This window comes from Amyelois transitella, chromosome 6 (genome assembly GCF_032362555.1).
Source record: "Amyelois transitella isolate CPQ chromosome 6, ilAmyTran1.1, whole genome shotgun sequence".
Classification (NCBI taxonomy): Eukaryota; Metazoa; Arthropoda; class Insecta; order Lepidoptera; family Pyralidae; genus Amyelois; species Amyelois transitella.
Genome location: NC_083509.1, coordinates 11,355,087 through 11,374,535, shown reverse-complemented (window position 1 = coordinate 11,374,535; position 19,449 = coordinate 11,355,087). Strand labels below are relative to the sequence as shown.

Below are 19,449 nucleotides of genomic sequence, written 5' to 3'. Positions count from 1 at the left end.
ACAAGTACCTGCCAGGTGCATCGAGAACTGCACATTTTAGGAAGAAAAATAAACTTTCTTCTCTAAAGTTGAAATTTAAGTATATGTTTCAGTATATCATTTAGAAGAAATGTGTACAATGACAGGCGGTTCTGAATAGCATAAGACCTTGACAGGCGAGAGGAAAGATGCTCAGAACGTGCTAGTAACAGGCGTAACGTAATTGCATGTAGAGTCAGTGACATGAAAGAAAAAAATAAAAGATGCAATATCTTTTACTTATTGTTATGTAATTTAAATTATTTTTCACATTAATTAGCATCTTCATCCGACACTTCCTCACTACTACTTTTTTCATCTTCATCCGACTCTTCCTCCTCTGAAAAGAAAAATATATTTCAATCAATTAATAATGTGATTAAGAATGGAATATCGCGTTCAATTATAGTATATTGAATCAAATAACTGTATATTACTTGAAATATATTCTTCAGTTTCAGTTGACTGTGCTTCGGCAGTATCAGCATTAGTTGGTTCTTGTAGTAATATGTCATATATAGAAGAGGGAACCGTATCCCCTTGAAACCAATTGAAATCGTAGAGGTCATCGATTAAGTTCCAACCGTTATTTTCAGGAGTAAGAAACGTTGGTTCCTTTAAATGACTATTTCGCCAGATATTTGTAATATATGCAGCCCTTAATAATTGTTGTTGCAGTTCGCGTTGACACGGTGGTAGATTTGGTGCATCATAACTTATTATTTTTTTCATAAATATTTTGGTATTATTCGTGTCGTAGGTGGTAAGGAACTTCTCATAACGTGCCTCATTCAATTTTTGACATTTTCAACCGTACATTTGGCACACAAATTTCTCTAGTATTGAAAAAATCTCTTCTTTCTTCTCTATTATTTCTGCACTTCCTAATGCTGCAAATGCCTTTTGATACTGATGAGATTTTGCTAATAGTTTAAAAGGTCTTTTTTTTCCTCTTCTTAAAAAGGACGGGTTAAAATCGCAACCGGTAAATGCAGAAATCCTGGTAAGCTTTGACATATCGAGGGTCCCAATTTTTCGTATACTTCAGAAATGTTGATCCATTTTTTTAAATTGTTGGTGCCATATTAGATGTAGATTTTTAATTTATTACAACAGAAAACAAAAACGCATCGATAATTCTTTTTTCATTTTTTTATCAGAAACAAAAACAGCCATTCTTAGAAAAAGAAATAAGAATATGACTTAATCTACTCACTACAACACATTTCCGGCCAAAACGTAGATTACCACATGAAAACAATATACACCTTTTATGTAACACTTTATAAACTTATACACTTAAATATACCAATCTACGTAGTATAAACTAGGAACCCACCTCAAATGACGCCAATAAGTTAAGAGTATAAATCATTTCAACGATACCCAGCAACACAGCTTTAAGCAAGTTGCACTTTAAATTTACAATAATACATAAAATGAACATTATAATCAATTACACATGTATAATAATAATATTATACGTTAAAAATTTGCACATATGTACATATTCATACTTACTTATTACATTATCAAACAAAAGAGCGTATAGCAACACCCGCATAGCATCCAAATAAATAACACACATTACCTTCCTCGAAAGTATTTCCTTCACATTACTCAAGATAGCAATATATAATAATATAAAATTTAAATTTTCAAAGTCACTCAAAATATGCGGCGTAGTAATTCAAAAGTAGGATTCGTCTTCATATAAAAATCGTTGACACTCGCACGCTCTTAGCATCTTTCCCCTCGCCAGTCAAGGTCTTATGCTGTTCAGAACCGCCTGTCATTGTACACATTTCTTCTAAATGATATACTGAAACATATACTTAAATTTCAACTTTACAGAAGAAAGTTTATTTTTCTTCCTAAAATGTGCAGTTCTCGATGCACCTGGCAGGTACTTGTGCTTACTCTAATCGCCTGGCAATTATTTTTTCATAATTATCAATAAATAAAATAGATGATATTAAATTTTGAAGCTTACAGCAGGAAGTTTATTTTTCCTATTTTTTTTACATTTTAAGAAATAAAAGTGATGATGACGTGCAGGGCAGATGCCTGCCAGGTCATGATTTTTGGCCTTGATGTGCTATGAATCATCACTCTACAAATTTCTAGCCTTACAGGAACACCGTTACTCGGAGGGTTCAGTAGCTCTTAGACTAATACTTTTACCTAGCAACGGGACATAATAGATATAAAAATATAATTTTAAAATTATTTTCACGAGGATCCTGGTGTAACTAAATATTATGTACCAGATAATTGTAACATAAATAATGATTACTGAATGAATTTTGAGGGCTGCGAACCAAGATAGTGATATTTTTATTGATAAACAACTTTTAAAATGTAATTTTAGCATTGATGAAATGGTTGAAAACTTTGAATACTTGTTGCACTTAATCAGAAAATGAGTCTAACGGACATTGTGTATCGCTGTGATCGTTTTATTATACTTGATTTATTGCAATGGGATGCTTATTGGGACTATTCACAATGTTAACAAGGCACATGTTTTCTGTCGGTTAACCTTAATGATAGAGGGAGAGAGAAAAAATAAGAAATAAACTTTACCAACAAATGTGCTTAAAAAGTTCCATAGATGGCGGTTCGTACTGAGAACTAAAACCACAGATGAAGAATTATGACAGATAAGTTAGGATTTCTAACTTGTATTTTGATTTCTTAATAGTGTAAAATGTCCGTTAGATTGTTTTTGATTCGGTTCTCAGCAAATGTGTGTACAGACAAGTGCAAAAGTCAATAAGTAAAATTTTCAAAAGGAATATGCGTGTGATCTTTTTTGAAATGGAATTTGATATGAAATGAAGGAAAAATTAAATTCTTGTGTCATTGTGTCGATTGACAAGGTACCAATTCTGTAAAGGCTCGGGTGATCGCTAGTTGAATTGAGACATTATTGCGGGAAAATAATGTTTTAGTCTCTAAATTTTTCAGTTATTACAGAGGATGACTTTTAACACACATGGAACACAATATCTTCAATACAAAGTTACATATCCTGATAGCTTAGTATAGGATGGCAAATTGTTAAGATTTGTGTAATTTGCTCCGAAAATTTGGCTGGTGTTGAAAAAGCCACTCGGTATGTCATTTAACTTTTTCTGTTATAACTAAACTTACACAATAGGTACCTATTATTACCGACGATAAACCCATTTAATTCCATGGACAACTCCTTATCTATCATGGGGTTACCAAAGAGAAGAAATTTTGGTCGCGGTTTTCAAAATGGTAAAAATATAAAAACTGAGTTTTTTTTTAATAAATAACACCTTATTTTTTCTGATGTGATGTCTCAATTAGACAGGCTGGTTATTTAAGTTGTTGGCATTTTATTTAAACTACTTACTAGATTCCAATTTGTAAAGCTGAGCTTAGAAATTGCATAAAGGAATATAGAGACTTTTTATGTTATCTGCTAAAGATATATGTTGTGTTAAATATAATAAAATGTGATATTTATTTGAGCTTTTTTATTCAATATCCCAACAATACCAACAAAAAAATGTATCAAACGAAAGGGTGGTATATATTATCTGTGGCATCTTAGTAATACGTTGAGACTGCTTTCAAAATGATTTATTAGCTGTCGATATTTTTTTACTCAAATAAGGAATGGCATATACTTACCTAGTCTTTGCAAATGTAAGGAAATAACTAAAAACAAAGTTTCCACTTAGAGGGGACGCCTAAACAATTGAATTAGTTTTAAATATAAGAATAAGCTCAGGTGCAGAGTTGGTTAATTTCGAGCATGCATTTTACCAATTTGCTCTGTTCTCTAAGAAGAGAAAAAATTAAAACAAAAGCACATTATCTTATATAATTTAATCATTTATTCTAGACAAACAAATAATTTTTAAAATTGTGGAGTGCTAATTTATTTATAAACTTAAAAACTAGGAAAAATCTTTTAGACATACCTAATGAATGACATGTGATGAATAACATACAACTTTCATGATTTGATTGAATTTATATTACATCTTAATAAAGTAAAAAGCTTTAATCAAATAATACAACAGAGGAGGTAAAAAATATATTTCAAACCATTACTACAAAAACAAGTCATATATCAAAATCCCTGCTCTCCAAATTGAAGAAGCTGTTTGTTCTGTTTTCCGGCAGTTTTATGTATATAGATGCGATTATTTCACCAATGTTTTAATTTTTGTTTTACTAAATTATTAAAACACCAAAACAAAAATTTGTCATCATACCTATTACATAAAACATAGAAAATTACAATAATTTTAATATTTACAACATATCAATCATCATTATTCACTTGAATTTCCTCTATGCCATCACTTTCAGTGACTAAAGCTCTTTCAAGGATGACACGGCCTTCTTTGTATCTGTAATAGAGAAAAAGTACTTTTTAATATTGTTTATCAACTTTTATGGCTATTAAAGATATTATTCCAAATATATAAAAGAAATCAGCCTTTCAGGACTGCTGGCTCTGTCTACCCTGCAAGGGATATTGATAGGACTATATGAATGAATGTTAAAAAAAGAAGTCTCGAGAACAAAATACCTTTGATTCTCTTCAGTAGCAAATTCATAAACCCATCCAAGCTTGGTGGCGCAGTTCTTGCACGAGACATCTCTCACCATGTGGCGACCTGTCAGCATCACACGGTCTTGCACCTCCGAGTAAACCAGATTCACCACTTTATGGAATAGAAATGCCCGACCTGAGGTAAATTCATTGTGTTAAATGAAAAACTATTAGGCTAAAAGGTCTAAGCTTGTGTCATTCACCCAGAAAAAAAAATATTATCAGTGGCAAAAAAATACAAGATGCATAAAGTTTAAAAAAAATTCTAGATAGGTAGATATAAATTCTACAGAGTAAAGAATTGACTAGCGGTCCAATAGTTCCATTATAATATTGGTGGTTTTTATTAGTAGTTGAGATATGTAGTAATAGAATTTATAATAATAGCTTTTGTGTAGAGTTAAGTGGAGCTTACTCTTCTAAGATGTTAGAGAATCATACTAATATTATAAATGTGAAAATTTGTGGGTATGTATTGATGTTTGCTACTCTTTCACGCAAATAGTACTGCTCCGATTATGATGAAATTTGGTATATATGTAGCTGAAGACCCAGAATAACACATAAGCTACTTTTGAGTTGATGATTCTTTTATTGTTTAAACCGTGATTCTTGTGAAATAGTTGGGTAACTATTTTCCTTAAACAATATCCTGTCACTAATATAAACTTATATAGGTCAGGTGAATGACATGCAATGGAATTGTTTTCATGAGGAAAGGTATGTGAAATATTATCACTATGGTGCCTACTGGTGCTAAGTTGAACAGACTGTTAAATATGTAAGAAATAGGTGTCTAGATATTATTCTGATTAGGAAGCACTCTAAATTTCGTAATCTGGATTCGTAAAATCAAAAACATGGTAAAACAGACACTGCAAGACAAAAAACAGTTAAATACATTTTTACTTATTACAATATAGATTATAGAAGCTGGTTTTGGGAACAACGAGAAAGAAAGCAAGAACAAAGAGCTTTGTCGATGTCGACTTGGACTGCCGTGCGTACCTGTTGCTCCAGTAAATCTCGTGCTAATTAACTCCGAACGATTGGTGAGATTTACATCGCATGCCGCGCAGGAAAACAAACGGCTGCCGCCGATGTGGTCCAGAAAAATCTTGCCCATCTTGTAAATATTTTTGTTGTTTCAAAACAAATCACATGCGAACAGCGAATGACATGCAAAACAACTGTCAAATTTGACAAACTATGTACCTACCTACAGTTGTATTTTTAAACGGTTTTATTTAGCTCACCCCGTTTGTTTTATTTATTCTTGGGTCAAATTTAGTAATTCAAATTTCACCCTCTTCCTGTCAACCGATTAATCTGAAATTTTGTATACACTTTGGATTTTGGTGACAATATAATTATGTTTATTCATTATCATTATAAATTCAAGATGGCCGCCGTTACAAAATGGCGGATAATTTAGGTTTCATTAATCCCATCAATATGGGTATCAAATGAAAGGGCTCAACAAGCAGAATACAATATACTATAAAAAATTGAAATCCAAGATGGCGGCCTCTACAAAATGGCGGATAACTTAGGTTTTATCAATCCCATCAACATGGGTATCAAATGAAAGGTCTCAACAAGTAGAATACAATTTACTATTCAAAATTAAAATCTAAGCAGTGGGATAAAATGTAGCCTATGTTACTCCTGAAGGTTAAGTCTATCCCTGTGCCAAATTTCATTCAAATCGGTCCAGTAGTTTTTGAGTTTATTCGTTACAAAAACAAAAAACTAGAAAATAAAAATAGGTAAAAAAACTTTTTAAGTTAAACGGTTTTATGTTAAACATACATTGCAATGTTTAATATAAATGTACTAAAAACCAAAAAATAATAAAATAGATACAGTCGTGGGAATTATAAACATATGCATAGACTAGACTAAAATAAAACCGTGGGGCACGTCAATTGTCTACAATCGTTGATTAAAATGTTTGTTTTGTAATGTTACACTATAATTAGGCAGTTGTTCAACCGACAACGATGGACGTGTGATAAGTAGGGCTAGAATGTGGAAACAAGTTAGCAAGCTCGATTAAGCGAGTTTTAGGGTTTCATAATGTTGAGCGAGTAGTACTTTTATCATAAGTTTTGTCGATTAAAGACAAACTACGAGCAGTGAAACGATTCCTCGCTAGCCAGCAAAATAGTAAGTAATTTGCGCACCGTCTGCGGGCCAACTGCCTAACGACGAATTAAACGATTCTTCTATCGCACATTAAGTCTATAATTTGTAGACAATTGACGTGCCCCACGGTTTTATTTTAGTCTAGTCTATGCATATGTTTATAATTCCCACGACTGTATCTATTTTATTATTTTTTGGTTTTTAGTACATTTATATTAAACATTGCAATGTATGTTTAACATAAAACCGTTTAACTTAAAAAGTTTTTTTACCTATTTTTTTTTACAACTGAAATTTATAAAGTGCACAGACAATAAAAGACTAAGAGAGTTATCTCTTTAGTACTCTTTAGTAGTAGTATGTTTATAGAACGGTTATTTTTAATAATTTAATATTTATGATTTATTATTCAGTTCATAAAACTTTATTTATGTTTAATAAGATGAATTTCATCATGGTTGAGCATTACCGAACAGATAGATTTATTTAGTTACTTAGCAACCGCATCCTGAATTTTGACTGAAGTAATTATGATTTCTCAAAAAAAAAGTAAACATAGTCTCGCCTGTTTCTTTATTAACCAAATTATATTATATTTTTTTTAACTAATCAATATGGATAATATAAAAGAAGACGCAATCCATCACACAGCTTTAAAATTAGCCGAAGAAATAAAGAATTTATCAATTTATAAATCATTTTATAGTGATGTCCAGGTAATCATCACTTTTCGATTTATTATTTTATTAAGTAGATGTTGTTCTTACGATGTTATTATGTATATTATACATATCATATATTACAATAAATACTTTTAAATATTTCCTTACCAACAGAAATTAGTTTCTTCTCCGAATGTTAGAAAAGAAGATTTCAAACAATCTTTACATCAAGCAATGAAAGAAAAAGGCTTAGACACAAAACTTAGAAATACTGTGTTTCACTGGGTACGGACGCAAACTAAACAAAATGTAAGACTGGACCTACGGAACTCATTTTTATATATACCTATTTAAAATTGAGAAAAGAATTAAATATATATATACGTTTTTCAGAAATTGGATCCAATGACTTCTTTGATGAAAGCTAGCACGCAATGGGAAAAAAGAATACACAAATCGTTAAATTCAATGTGCTCGGACTTAGAAACATCGTTAGCAAAAATACGATCTCAACAGGAACAAGAGGAACTCACCGATAAATGGAATGAACTTAGCACTTACGGTTTAGGTAAGATAGATTGATTCTCGAAGGGTAAGAGTAACAGAAGATCATAGTTAAAATATTTAATTTGGTGACTTAACACTTTTTGTATGCTTTTTCAGATTTAACAAAATACAGACCTGTATATGCTCCTAAAGATTTTTTAGAAGTATTACTCACTATGTCTGGCTACGTACCTTTTACAAGAGAGTATGTAATATTTTATTTACATAACTAGTTTTAATCGTTAGTTTCGTAGAAAAAGAAATATCTTATTATAAAAAAATATGTTTCAGAGATGAGCCTAAATGGGAGTTTGCTCATTTGCCAATACAAGTCAAAACCTTAGATCAGTTGGTAAGTTAATAAATCATACTTAAACTTTATAAAATACTTATCCGGCTCGAAGGCAAAGTCTTCAATTTAACGCCGACTAAATCTATGGCACGCAGACTATCAATATCGTAATTTTTGTAAACTTTTGTAATTTTTTAAATCATGGTACGTACATATGGATATACTTATTATACCTGCGTTTTTATAAATATTTTAGTTTACCATAATTTGTGCAGCGATTCTTAAAACAAATCAGGGAGCGAAAAGTAGTCGTTATTTTTTATCGTTCCAATCCATCGACTCAATATCCTCATTTACAGCGCAAAATTTACGTGGAATGGGCGAATGGCGAGCCGCTTCTAGGCGTGAACCCCAACACGCCCAGCCTGGTGCCGGGCTTCGCCACGCTGGAGGCGGAGCGCGTGGGATTAGGGGAGAGAGTGGCGGCGCTGGGGTATGCGCCTGTTGTACAGGAGTACCTTAAAAAAGGCAGCCCTCAGTGCCTACGAGCTAAACTTTGGTCACAAGTACTTGGCGCTGAGATTAAACCACAGGTGATAATTATTTACTAGAGGTATACTTACATGTTACACGCTTATGTAGATGAGACATTTTTAAAATGAATTTTAGATGGCTTGAAATAGGTTTTCTTTTGGGCATAGTTATGGATAGCTCCTACTAAATAAATACTCTGACCCGAGACTCGCACTCACTCATACAGACAAACTTGTGTGATAAAAATTGTGTCAAAATTTAACAAAAATTCTGTTTAGCATACATCGTACTTTAATCAGCTTAAGAAGAGCGTATTGGAAGTGGACCTCATGATAGACAAGCTGATATTCAAAGACGTACAGTTAACAGCTTCCAACGACGACCAGTATTTTGTTTTTGAAGACCTTTTATATCAAGTACGTTTTTTCTTTATTCGATTTGGTTTATTTCATTTCAAGAATCGAACAATAAAATTTAATTAAACAGAAGTTAAAAAAAATCCAATTGGTTTCTTCGTTTAGATTTGTCTTCATAAAATTTTATATGTGATCAATTCAATAAGTTGCTTATCCGACAGTTTATAACAGTACCTGTAAGTATAGGTCGTTCACATTTAATATGAACAAATTTCAGGTAATGTTGTGTTTCTCGCGAGACTGCGAAGTGATGCAACATTTGAGAGGCAGCATCGGTAATCCACTGAATGTGACGATAAAAGGCAAGCAAACTTCGGTGGACAGCATAACAGTGTTCCCGCCTAGCGGAATTATACCATTTCACGGGTTCACTATGTATGGTAAGGCGTTTAATAAAATTTCCAGGGATTTCCGTTGTAACTATATAAAAAGTTGATTTTGCGGCAACCCGTTGCCGCATTGACATTGGGAGATATCTTTTGCATGATCCTTGGAATAACACGGTTGCGCCATACAAAAGTTTCTTCATTTCGACCTTCGTTACTCTTACCGGGTTTAGTGCTTTAACTTTTCCAGCATTTATAGAGATTTGGGTTCTATTACAGTGTTAGATAGGAACCACATGTCATGAAAGGAACTGATATCTTATTAATAAGGATTAACCGAATTGTTATGCTTTGAATAACTCCGACAAAATATAATAATATTGAACTTTCTTTCCAGCGACCCCATTTTGTTATTTGTACGACGATCCAGTACAACTTTACTACACATTTAGAGCGTTTTACATCCGTTATTGGCACAGACTTCATTACATTTCGACGCATCCACAGGTAAAATTAATAATTTGTATAATATTCAAGGTTGAGAAGTTAAAGCGTAAAATTCACGTAATTTTATTTTTTTATCGATTATAGTTTAATTCAATTTAGATAAGAGGCACAGTTACAACACTAAAGGAGATTAGACCTTCCCGCCAAATTAAAATGTTTATCTCATCCGTTCCCCTGACTAAAATAGGCTTATATAGGTAATTAGGCATTCTAAATGAAAACTATGAAAATTTTAAAAAGAACGAGCATCTAATGTATTATACATACCTATACTTGCTTGTGTAAAGATTGTCCAACCACCGAAAACGTGATGCGAACTACCTAGGAATTCTTTATTTTTCGTCAAAATGAATATCAACCTTTACTTAGGGTAGGTACACTAATAATAATAAAGAGCGATAATTGGAAAGTATGTACCTACTCATTACGTATTTATTTAAAACATTAATGTTATGCATTAAATGTTCAATATTTTTCAGGGTATTGTATCATTATGTCTGCTATATGAGAGGCTGTTGGAAGCGCATGAACCACTGTTGTGGATACATTTCAGAAATATCAACATCAATCCGTAAGTAATCAAATGCTACTAATCAGGCGTGATGATTCTAATACACAATAGACAGTCTCATCATGGAACTAGTCATATTCGAGATAATATAAAATATTCCGAAAACATATTGTTACAGCATCAGAGTGGTGTTCAAATGGTTGATGCGTGCGTTCAGCGGTCACCTGCCTCCCGACCAGCTCCTCCTTCTCTGGGACGCCATACTTGGCTACGATTGCCTCGAAATACTACCTCTTTTAGCTATATCCATATTAAGTTTTAGAAAAGAAAACATATTCCAAGTGAATACGATACAGAACGTAGATGCCGTGTTAGCAGATCTGTCTACAGTTTCTGTTATTCCATTGCTACAGTTGGCTCTAATGAAGGCCTAAAGTAAGATTGATTTAAATAATTTGTACTATCGAACTGATCTGTCAAACTGCTATTTTCTATCGGACCTCTCTTACTTACTCAGTACGTAAGACAGGGATGGCATACAAAATGGCCGATTGACACATCTCTTAATTGGATTTAATTGTGATGTAAGTAGTTTACGTGTCCAATTAAAAATGGACACTAAACAAAATCAGTAAGGTCAAATTTAGCATGACGCAAGTTGGTATAGGGTTATGCACGCAAGCTTTTGATTTTCAACTGGCATGATATCAAAATTCTACCATTTCATAACCTCTCTTGCTCTTGTTACAACAAATTTTATTGCCAGTAGTAACACATATATATGAAGACACTAGAGATATAAGCCGAGACGGGCTTTAGATAAAATTATGAAACACGATATTTTCGGATTTAAAAAAAATATATTTCAACAATATAAATATAAATGATTGGTGTATATTTTTCACAGCCTTTTCGAATTAGATTTCCTATGAATTCGTATTATGAATGTTATTTCGTTTTGTTACTGTTTTGTAAAATAATTGTCTGTTAGTAGATATAGCATTAAAATTAAATTATGGATTATATTTTACACTGCCAAATATATATATTACAAAAACCTCCCAATATCTAACATAGAACCTTATCACTTATACAATAAGAATCACTTTGCAACAGTACAAGAAAATCCAAACAGAACAAATTAGTACAAAACGCGTCTGTGCAATCAAAATATTTGTTGTTTACATTGTTTTGTATAGTTTTTATAGTCTTTTTTTATTTCATTTTGTAGAACAAATGTATTTAAAAAGAAAAATAAAGTACAACTCTGTTACGTTAGCAAGTCTATATTTTCTTACACATGACGCACCAATTCCCTTCTTCGTAGTAACTACTTTGAACATCAAACTCGCAAGATTCTCGACAGAGATTTTCAAGTTCACCCTCTTCGAACACATGGTAATATCTCAAGAGGGTGTCTTCTGGGTTGTCGGATAATTTGTTTTCATTAACTTTTCTTAGTTTCCACGGCACTAAAAGGTCGTTATGTTGGAACTGGGTTCTGTTTTCGTGGACGGGTAAGCTTAGGCCGCCGACAGTAAGATGGTTTTCGTTGGGGCCGACATTTTGTTTCGTCTTACAAAGGTAGTTAGATTTGCTTTGGTCTTTGGCCCAGACGGTTATCAAAGCGAGACCACCGCTGCGAAGTATTCTGGCTATCGTTGATATGGCTTGCAATCTCCGTGCCTGTAGAACAAATATGAAAAATATAATTTTCAATTGTATTTGTTATTTTCAATTCAATAGCTTATGATAACACAGTCTGAAATCACTGGATGAAAGGAACACACCTAGTGGAAGAATGCCTGTAGTTTCGGCAGAAATATAATTTGGTGCCGTGCTCCATATTTTTACCATGGATTTCGTAAAAGGCGAATAAGGGATAGACGCATAAACTTGGTTAGCAATCTATCACTATTTGAATCTCAATTCCAAAAATTCTCCTTATTGGTCCTTCAAGACGGATATGAACCAGCGAACTGGTTTTTTCTTTTAGCTTACCGAAAACAAAAAAATACATGCATAGGAGAAGACTCACGTGACTACTAAAGTGATGTATAACGGCTATGCACAGTGCCACATCGGCGCAACCGTCACGCAGCGGCGCTTGCAACATGTCGAGTCTCACGCTGTCCGCCGACATGTTGCATGCAACTAGCTTACATTCTGAGACGAGACCACTGCTGCGTTCGCACGCTATCTAAAATAGTACACATTTTATTATTTATTGTATGTAATAACTGAAATTACTGCGTAAAAAGCGACTAAGGGATAGGCTTGTAAACTTGAAGGTGATGGGATAGAAACTTGTTACTATTTAAATCTCAATTCCATCATAAAGCCATGTGTATGGACACCTGAACATAGCCTTTCAGTCTTTATTAGACTGTTCACTCTGTCTACCCCGCACGGAATATAGACGTGATGTATGTATGTCAGTTTTAGTCTCATACTTTCATCACTTCCGGATAGCCCATACTATACGTACAGAAAATATCCCAGAGGGGTAGGCAGAGATTACATCTTTTACTAACATACAATACAAATAATGAAACGTTGCTAGTCCATCGCCAACAAGAAGAATCCCAAGTTCATTAGCCCTTAGTCGCTTTACACGACATCCACGGGAAAGATATCGGGTGGTCATATTCTCGAGTGCCGGCAACCACACGGCAACTTTATTTTATTTATTTGGTCTACCATTGTTTGCTACATTGAAACATGATATACAATCTAATACATATGTTAATTTAATTGCTAAACGTGCAAACCATTTCAGGTAAACACCACATACTCAAATTCTTAGTTGAAAACATGAATAATACATACATACATACATAAAATCACGCCTTTCCCGGAGGGGTAGGCAGAGACTACCTCTTTCCACTTGCCACATGTGTAACATGAATAATATTTAGTGTAAGTTCAAAAATTATGAATATTTTATTTTCAATTAGTAATAAGAATATAAAATTTTGAAAATATTGTCAAAATAAAACTTACCGTGCCGTGTGGTTCCCGGCACCAATACAAAAAAGAATGGGACCACTCCATCTCATTCCCATGGATGTCGTAAAAGGCGACTAAGGGATAGGCTTACATACTCGGGATTCTTTTTTAGGCGATGGGCTAGCAACCTGTCACTATTTGAATCTCAATTCTATCATTAAACCAAACAGCTGAACGTGGCCTATCAGTCTTTACAAGACTGTTGGCTCTGTCTACCCCGCAAGGGATATAGACGTGATTATATGTATGTACAAAACTTACCTGCATGATGTCGTTCCTTATCAACACGTTCTTCCCGTTGCCAGCTCCGAGGTCTACCACCACGGCTCCGGAGAGCACGTTCTGCATGAATTGAACTACCCTCGGCCAAGGCTTGTGTCTCGTCGTACTGAAGTGCCCTGCGATTTGTTCGTACACCTGAAAAAGCATGGATGTGTGATGAAACATTTTTCTGTACCTACTACAGTCATATTATATACCAGCTGTGCCAGCGACTTCGTCCGCGTGATATAGTTATTTTGGGCATCATTGAAGCCCTCAAGGATGAATAATTCTCCTCGGTTTTTTTTTCAAATTTTCCATTATTTCTTCGCTCCTTATAGTTGCAGCATGATATTTCCTATATAGCCTAAAGCCTTCCCCGATAAATGGTCTATTCAACACAAAAAAAAATTCAATTCGAACCAGTAGCTCCTAAGATTAGCGCGTTCAAACAAACAAACAAACTCTTCAGCTTTATAATATTTGTATAGATACTTACATTTTTAATTAATATCTTGAAAATAACTCCACAGATGTTGGTGCTTAAAGTGCGTACGATCCATAGGACCAAATTATATACTTAATGTAAGTACTTTACGGGCCAAAAGTCTGAAAAGCAAAGACTGAAAAGAATTGAGATTCAAAGAACCCTGTGTAGGTACTTACAGTGTTAGTATATAGTTACGCCCGTAAGGGATAAAGGCGCTATTAAGTATAAGTCTTACTCATAATAACGCCTTTATTACGGGCCAAAAGTCTAGCAAATACTTAATGGCGTGAAAAATATAGACGTGACAATATGTATGTGTTTAAGTATACCACTCCATCTCGTTCCCATGGATGTCGTAAAAGGGATAGGCTTACAAACTTGGGACTCTTTTTTTAGGCGATGGGCTAGCAACCTATCACTATTTGAATCTCAATTCTATCATTAAGCCAAATAGCTGAACGTGGCCTATCAGTCTTTTCAAGACTATTGGCTCTGTCTACCCCGCAAGGGATATAGACGTGACCATATATATGTATGTGTAAGTATAAAATTAACATTAATCACCTGATGAACATGTAATTCTTCTAAATTAGCTGCCAATTCATTATCAATTTCGTTGGGCTGTTCATTCTCCCTATCGCACAACTTTGTAAAGGCGCATTCACACGGCCCCGTTCTAGTCCAGCGGAAGGTCAAAGATATTCTGGTTTCCCGGGCTAATGTATCATCGGTGATAACTTTGATGTCACTCTCAGTGTTCACGTTTTGTAATTTTCTAGTTTCGATGATGGGATCGTGTGTTCTCGGCTGTATGCTGTGTTGCCAGTCATATCTGAAAATGTGAACATAATATTCAATTCAAAATCGTGACAGGTTGTTAGCCTACCCCTAAAAGAAGAATCCCGAGTACTTATATATAAGCTATAATATAATATAATATAATATATAATGTTATAAGCCTATCCTTTAGTCGCCTTTTACGACATCCATGGGAAAGAGATGGAGTGGTCCTATTCTTTTTTCTATTGGTGTCGGGAACCACACGGCACTGCTTATAAGTAAGTACAATACGACCCATGTTTAATATCGTAATTTTAAAATAATATTAAATAGTTGTCTCTGCTTTTGAAAAAAATATATTACACTAAGTGCCTCTCTCCTGTCATTACTTTTTGTATTAGAACAACAGCTGATGATATTTGTATTGTCAGACATACCTAGCTTCAGCCTGCATGATAAGCATGGACCTTCTCTTCACCAGAACGGGTACACTTATCCCGGAGTGATGTCTCCAGTCCATCACCACATCGGAACCAAGAGACAGAGAGAGTATGGTGTCTCCAAATGGACTATGTCTGTCCACGTGAGCCGGGATACCTACGCAAGTATGTTTATACATACATACATACATATAATCACGTCTATATCCCTTGCGGGGTAGACAGAGCCAACAATCTTGTCAAGACAGATAGGCCATGTTCAGCTATTTGGCTTTAAGATAGAATTGAGATTCTAATAGTGACGGGTTGCTAGCCCATCGCCTAAACAAAGAATTTCAAGTTTATAAGCCTACCCCTTAGTCGCCTTTTACGACATCCATGGGAGAGTGATGGAGTGGTCCTATTCTTTTTTCTATTTGGTGCCGGGAACCATAGGCACGTATGTTTATTTTTCTACTAATTCAATGAGTGCTTTGGGATCAAATAACATCTGTATTATATTGCATAATACTTATAACAGGATCTGTGATCATCTGCCAACTTAATAGTATGCAAGAATATTTTGTTGGGTGTACAGTGAGCTCAAGAGATAGATATACCACTTCTCAACCACCTATTAAAGCCCAGATATCTCCTAGGCCCACTGTACTTACAATTCTAGAGTTCATATTTTCTGTAGTGCATCAGTGACAATATATCCTCATACTATAGGACTGAACATACAAGAATGAGAGAGAGTGGTCATACATCCTACTACTATTATAAAGGCGAAAGTTTGTATGGATGTTTGTTACTCTTTCACGCAAAAACTACTGAACCGATTACCATGAAATTTGGTATGTAGGTAGCTGAAGAGCCAGAATAACACATAGGCTACTTTTTATCCCAGAGTTCCCGCGGGATTGATAGGGTTTCCATGCGGACGAAGTCGCGGGCGGCCTCTAGTTGAAAATAAAAAAATCAATCTCAATGTACCTCACCTTGTCCAGGCTTGTATTTGTTGACAGTCAACTGATCAGGCTCCCCAAAATCGAACCCACGCTCTTTTAGCCTACTAAACAACGCGTCACACTCTTTCGGTATCCTCTCATCAAGCGGGCTACTCAAATCAACATCATTACTGCCGTATCGGAACTCATATCCGTAATGCTTCACTTGACGATTCTTTAAATTAATAGAGTCTTCATCATCAGGCCAATCGAAGAGCTGGAGGAATATCTGTTCTTCTTCCAAGGTTATAAAGTCTTCTAGTATGGTGAGACCTTTGGGATCATCATGGTAGCATATTATCTCATTATTTGGAACTGAAATATGATCATATTTTGAGTTTACTTGCTTGCATGCTTGCTCCTGCGGGAAATTTCAGATAAATTGCCTATGAGACTCGCAAAGGTCAATTCTACATATATCAGTGCTAAATTTCGTGAAAATCAGTCCAGTAGTTTTTTAAATTATTCATTACTAAAATACCAATCCTGTTTTTTTATTAATAATGTGGATAATATAAATAAATAATAGCTTGTTTAACTTTCTAACAGTATCACATTGAGTATAATCTATTTGAGTATAAATACTTGTTTGGAGAACCCATTGTTCTTATGTGTCTAAAGTTTAATATAGAATATTGTAAATATGATTAAATTTATAGGGATAGATTACTTCGCTTTTATGCAAAACCTGCTGGAATCATACCAAGGGATCACTCATATATCAGCTTGTTTTTTGTCTTATATTCATCCTGATATTGGTTATTTCTGACTACGTAGCTTTTAAAATTAGGGGTTGAAATCAAGGTAACTTGCATGAATAGAATAGAATATATTTTCAAAATTGGATACAAGGTATCACTTATTGATGTCACATAAATCTAATTATAACTACTACCGCTTCCAAAGCGCATGTGTGGAAGAAGCGGCGGAACAAATTACACTGCAGCATTTTCATAGGACGTCAATTTACAACTTAAATCTAAATCGCGGACGAATGTACATTGTCTACATTAAAAAACATGTATGAATGTAGAACTGATTATGTCAATAAAAGCATCATGCAGTTAAAAGAATTGGCAAATATCTTAGGGTTATCCTTATATTGACTTAGGTAAATTAAACTCTAACCCTTATTTATTACCATAATTAATATTTTTAGAACTGGACAGGACAGGACTGACTTAATTTTTTAATATTGCATTATAAAAAGATAGATCTGTCATAAGAAAACTAAAACTTTCAATGCATCTTTTCATTCACCTTACAATATAAAACTTATAAAGCCATTTATTGTTTTTGCCTCACTGAATTTGACTTTATGGTCTTTTCAAGACTGCTGGCTTTGTCTACCCCACAAGGGATATAGATGTGACTATATATTTGTATGTATATAAAATTTATACATACCACTCTCAACAAAATTCATATACAATGGAGTGCCACTAGCATCAAAATCCAACTGGCCGTTATATGTTTCAAAAAACAACTGGGCATCATTTAAATTATTGAAGATAAGAAATGAATATGACTCTCCTTTCTCTGCAATAAACTTAGGAATAGGAATATCGGTTGATAAGTTCTTGATGAGGCCCATGACTGCGGTTTTATCAAAACCAGTTGCCTGACCGGCATTGCATAGAACTACATTCTGAAAGCATAAGAGAGAAAGAGCTTAATTTTTGATGTAAATGTAAAAAAAATACATAGGCAGCACCGCCGGATTCAGGCTAAGCCTTGATGCTAATTCTAAATATTATGAAAACTTACAACTCCAGGCACATCAGTACAAGTTATTTGCTTACTACTTTTTAAGCGAGCTGCAAATCTTTTCCTCTTTCGATCTATTTTCTTGTGGTCCATAATGTAAAAATCTATATTATGTATAATTTGATTGCTTGCTAAATAATAATAATTAGTGCTTTATTATGAGCACAACCAAAACGTAGGTGAACACAAAAGTGTAAACATAACCTATTAAAAAAACTTGATAAAAACTTACAACTAACTAGGAATGTGAAAAAAAAATCGATTATGGAAAAAATCGATTAAAATCGATTTTTTTTAAAGTAAAAATCGATTTTTATACTTGATTTTTTTAAAATTAATAATCGATTAAAAATCGATTTTTATAATCATCCAATAAATGCACTCCGAAATTGTTTTTGTCTTCTGGCTTTGAGCCCGGAACGCGAACTGCCAAAGAATACTATCATAGCTCCATAATATTACATTAACGCCATCTGTGCATTCTTTCTGTGCTCTTAAAACAGTTTAGATGATTAATTTAATCAAACATTCTCTAGATGGAATTAGTCGATGAACAGTATTTTACCGACATTCAGTTGATATTTTATTCATTATTCGTTGCTGAAACTTCATTTTTCAAACTTGATTGTTATAAACTTTAATTTGTGTTGATTATACCGGGTGACATTTAAAACAACTGCATCCTTTTAAACATAGACTATACCCATGCTTCTGAGCCGTTTGAGCCTATTTTTATTTAAATTAAACTTCATAATTTTCACATTTAAAAAACCCTCAAAAACTACGTCACACGCTTTATTAAGACCAATACTACAAAAATAATTTAAAACTAAACTTGTAAATTAATGTCTGAAAAATAAATTATTTTTCTAGTATCAAGATCAAGTAAAGTACAGAGTTGTCGAGATCGCTCAGCTGAATGCATTGTGTCATTGACCTCTGAATCTTACGCGTCGCTTTTCCGCCGGCCGGGGTGATATTACGTATTTAGGATCGTGGATTTTGATACTTTTATTTTTTTTCGTACTTTCTGAAATATGAACCGATATTTTTTTCTTTTTACGTTTTTAAATATCCTTTAGATGAGTACACTTAACAGTTAAATTTATGCAGTTAAATTAAATGTCACCCTGTATAAGAACTTACTGATTCT

General features: G+C 33.8%; 3 protein-coding genes across 3 annotated transcripts; 1 reads left to right on the top strand and 2 right to left on the bottom strand.

Annotated features, from left to right (window-relative positions):
- Positions 1-3,867: 3,867 nt before the first annotated feature.
- LOC106132176 (protein yippee-like 5) lies at positions 3,868-5,827 on the bottom strand. Its single transcript, XM_013331530.2, has 3 exons — positions 5,627-5,827; positions 4,595-4,754; positions 3,868-4,412 (listed from the first exon to the last, which is right to left on the bottom strand). Exons 1-3 carry the CDS (start codon positions 5,742-5,744, stop codon positions 4,325-4,327), a joined length of 366 nt encoding a protein of 121 aa, XP_013186984.1. The 5' UTR covers positions 5,745-5,827; the 3' UTR covers positions 3,868-4,324.
- A 1,781-nt stretch (positions 5,828-7,608) lies between these two features.
- On the top strand, positions 7,609-11,429 carry LOC106132170 (TBC1 domain family member 19). Its single transcript, XM_013331521.2, has 10 exons — positions 7,609-7,737; positions 7,822-7,996; positions 8,092-8,179; positions 8,266-8,326; positions 8,626-8,859; positions 9,079-9,216; positions 9,434-9,596; positions 9,940-10,049; positions 10,529-10,620; positions 10,739-11,429. Exons 1-10 carry the CDS (start codon positions 7,663-7,665, stop codon positions 10,992-10,994), a joined length of 1,392 nt encoding a protein of 463 aa, XP_013186975.1. The 5' UTR covers positions 7,609-7,662; the 3' UTR covers positions 10,995-11,429.
- A 17-nt stretch (positions 11,430-11,446) lies between these two features.
- Positions 11,447-18,522, bottom strand: LOC106132169 (alkylated DNA repair protein alkB homolog 8). The gene is made up of 8 exons (XM_013331520.2): positions 18,297-18,522; positions 17,937-18,177; positions 16,521-16,844; positions 15,538-15,697; positions 14,885-15,152; positions 13,831-13,986; positions 12,599-12,760; positions 11,447-12,246 (listed from the first exon to the last, which is right to left on the bottom strand). Exons 1-8 carry the CDS (start codon positions 18,387-18,389, stop codon positions 11,845-11,847), a joined length of 1,806 nt encoding a protein of 601 aa, XP_013186974.2. The 5' UTR covers positions 18,390-18,522; the 3' UTR covers positions 11,447-11,844.
- Positions 18,523-19,449: the final 927 nt, after the last annotated feature.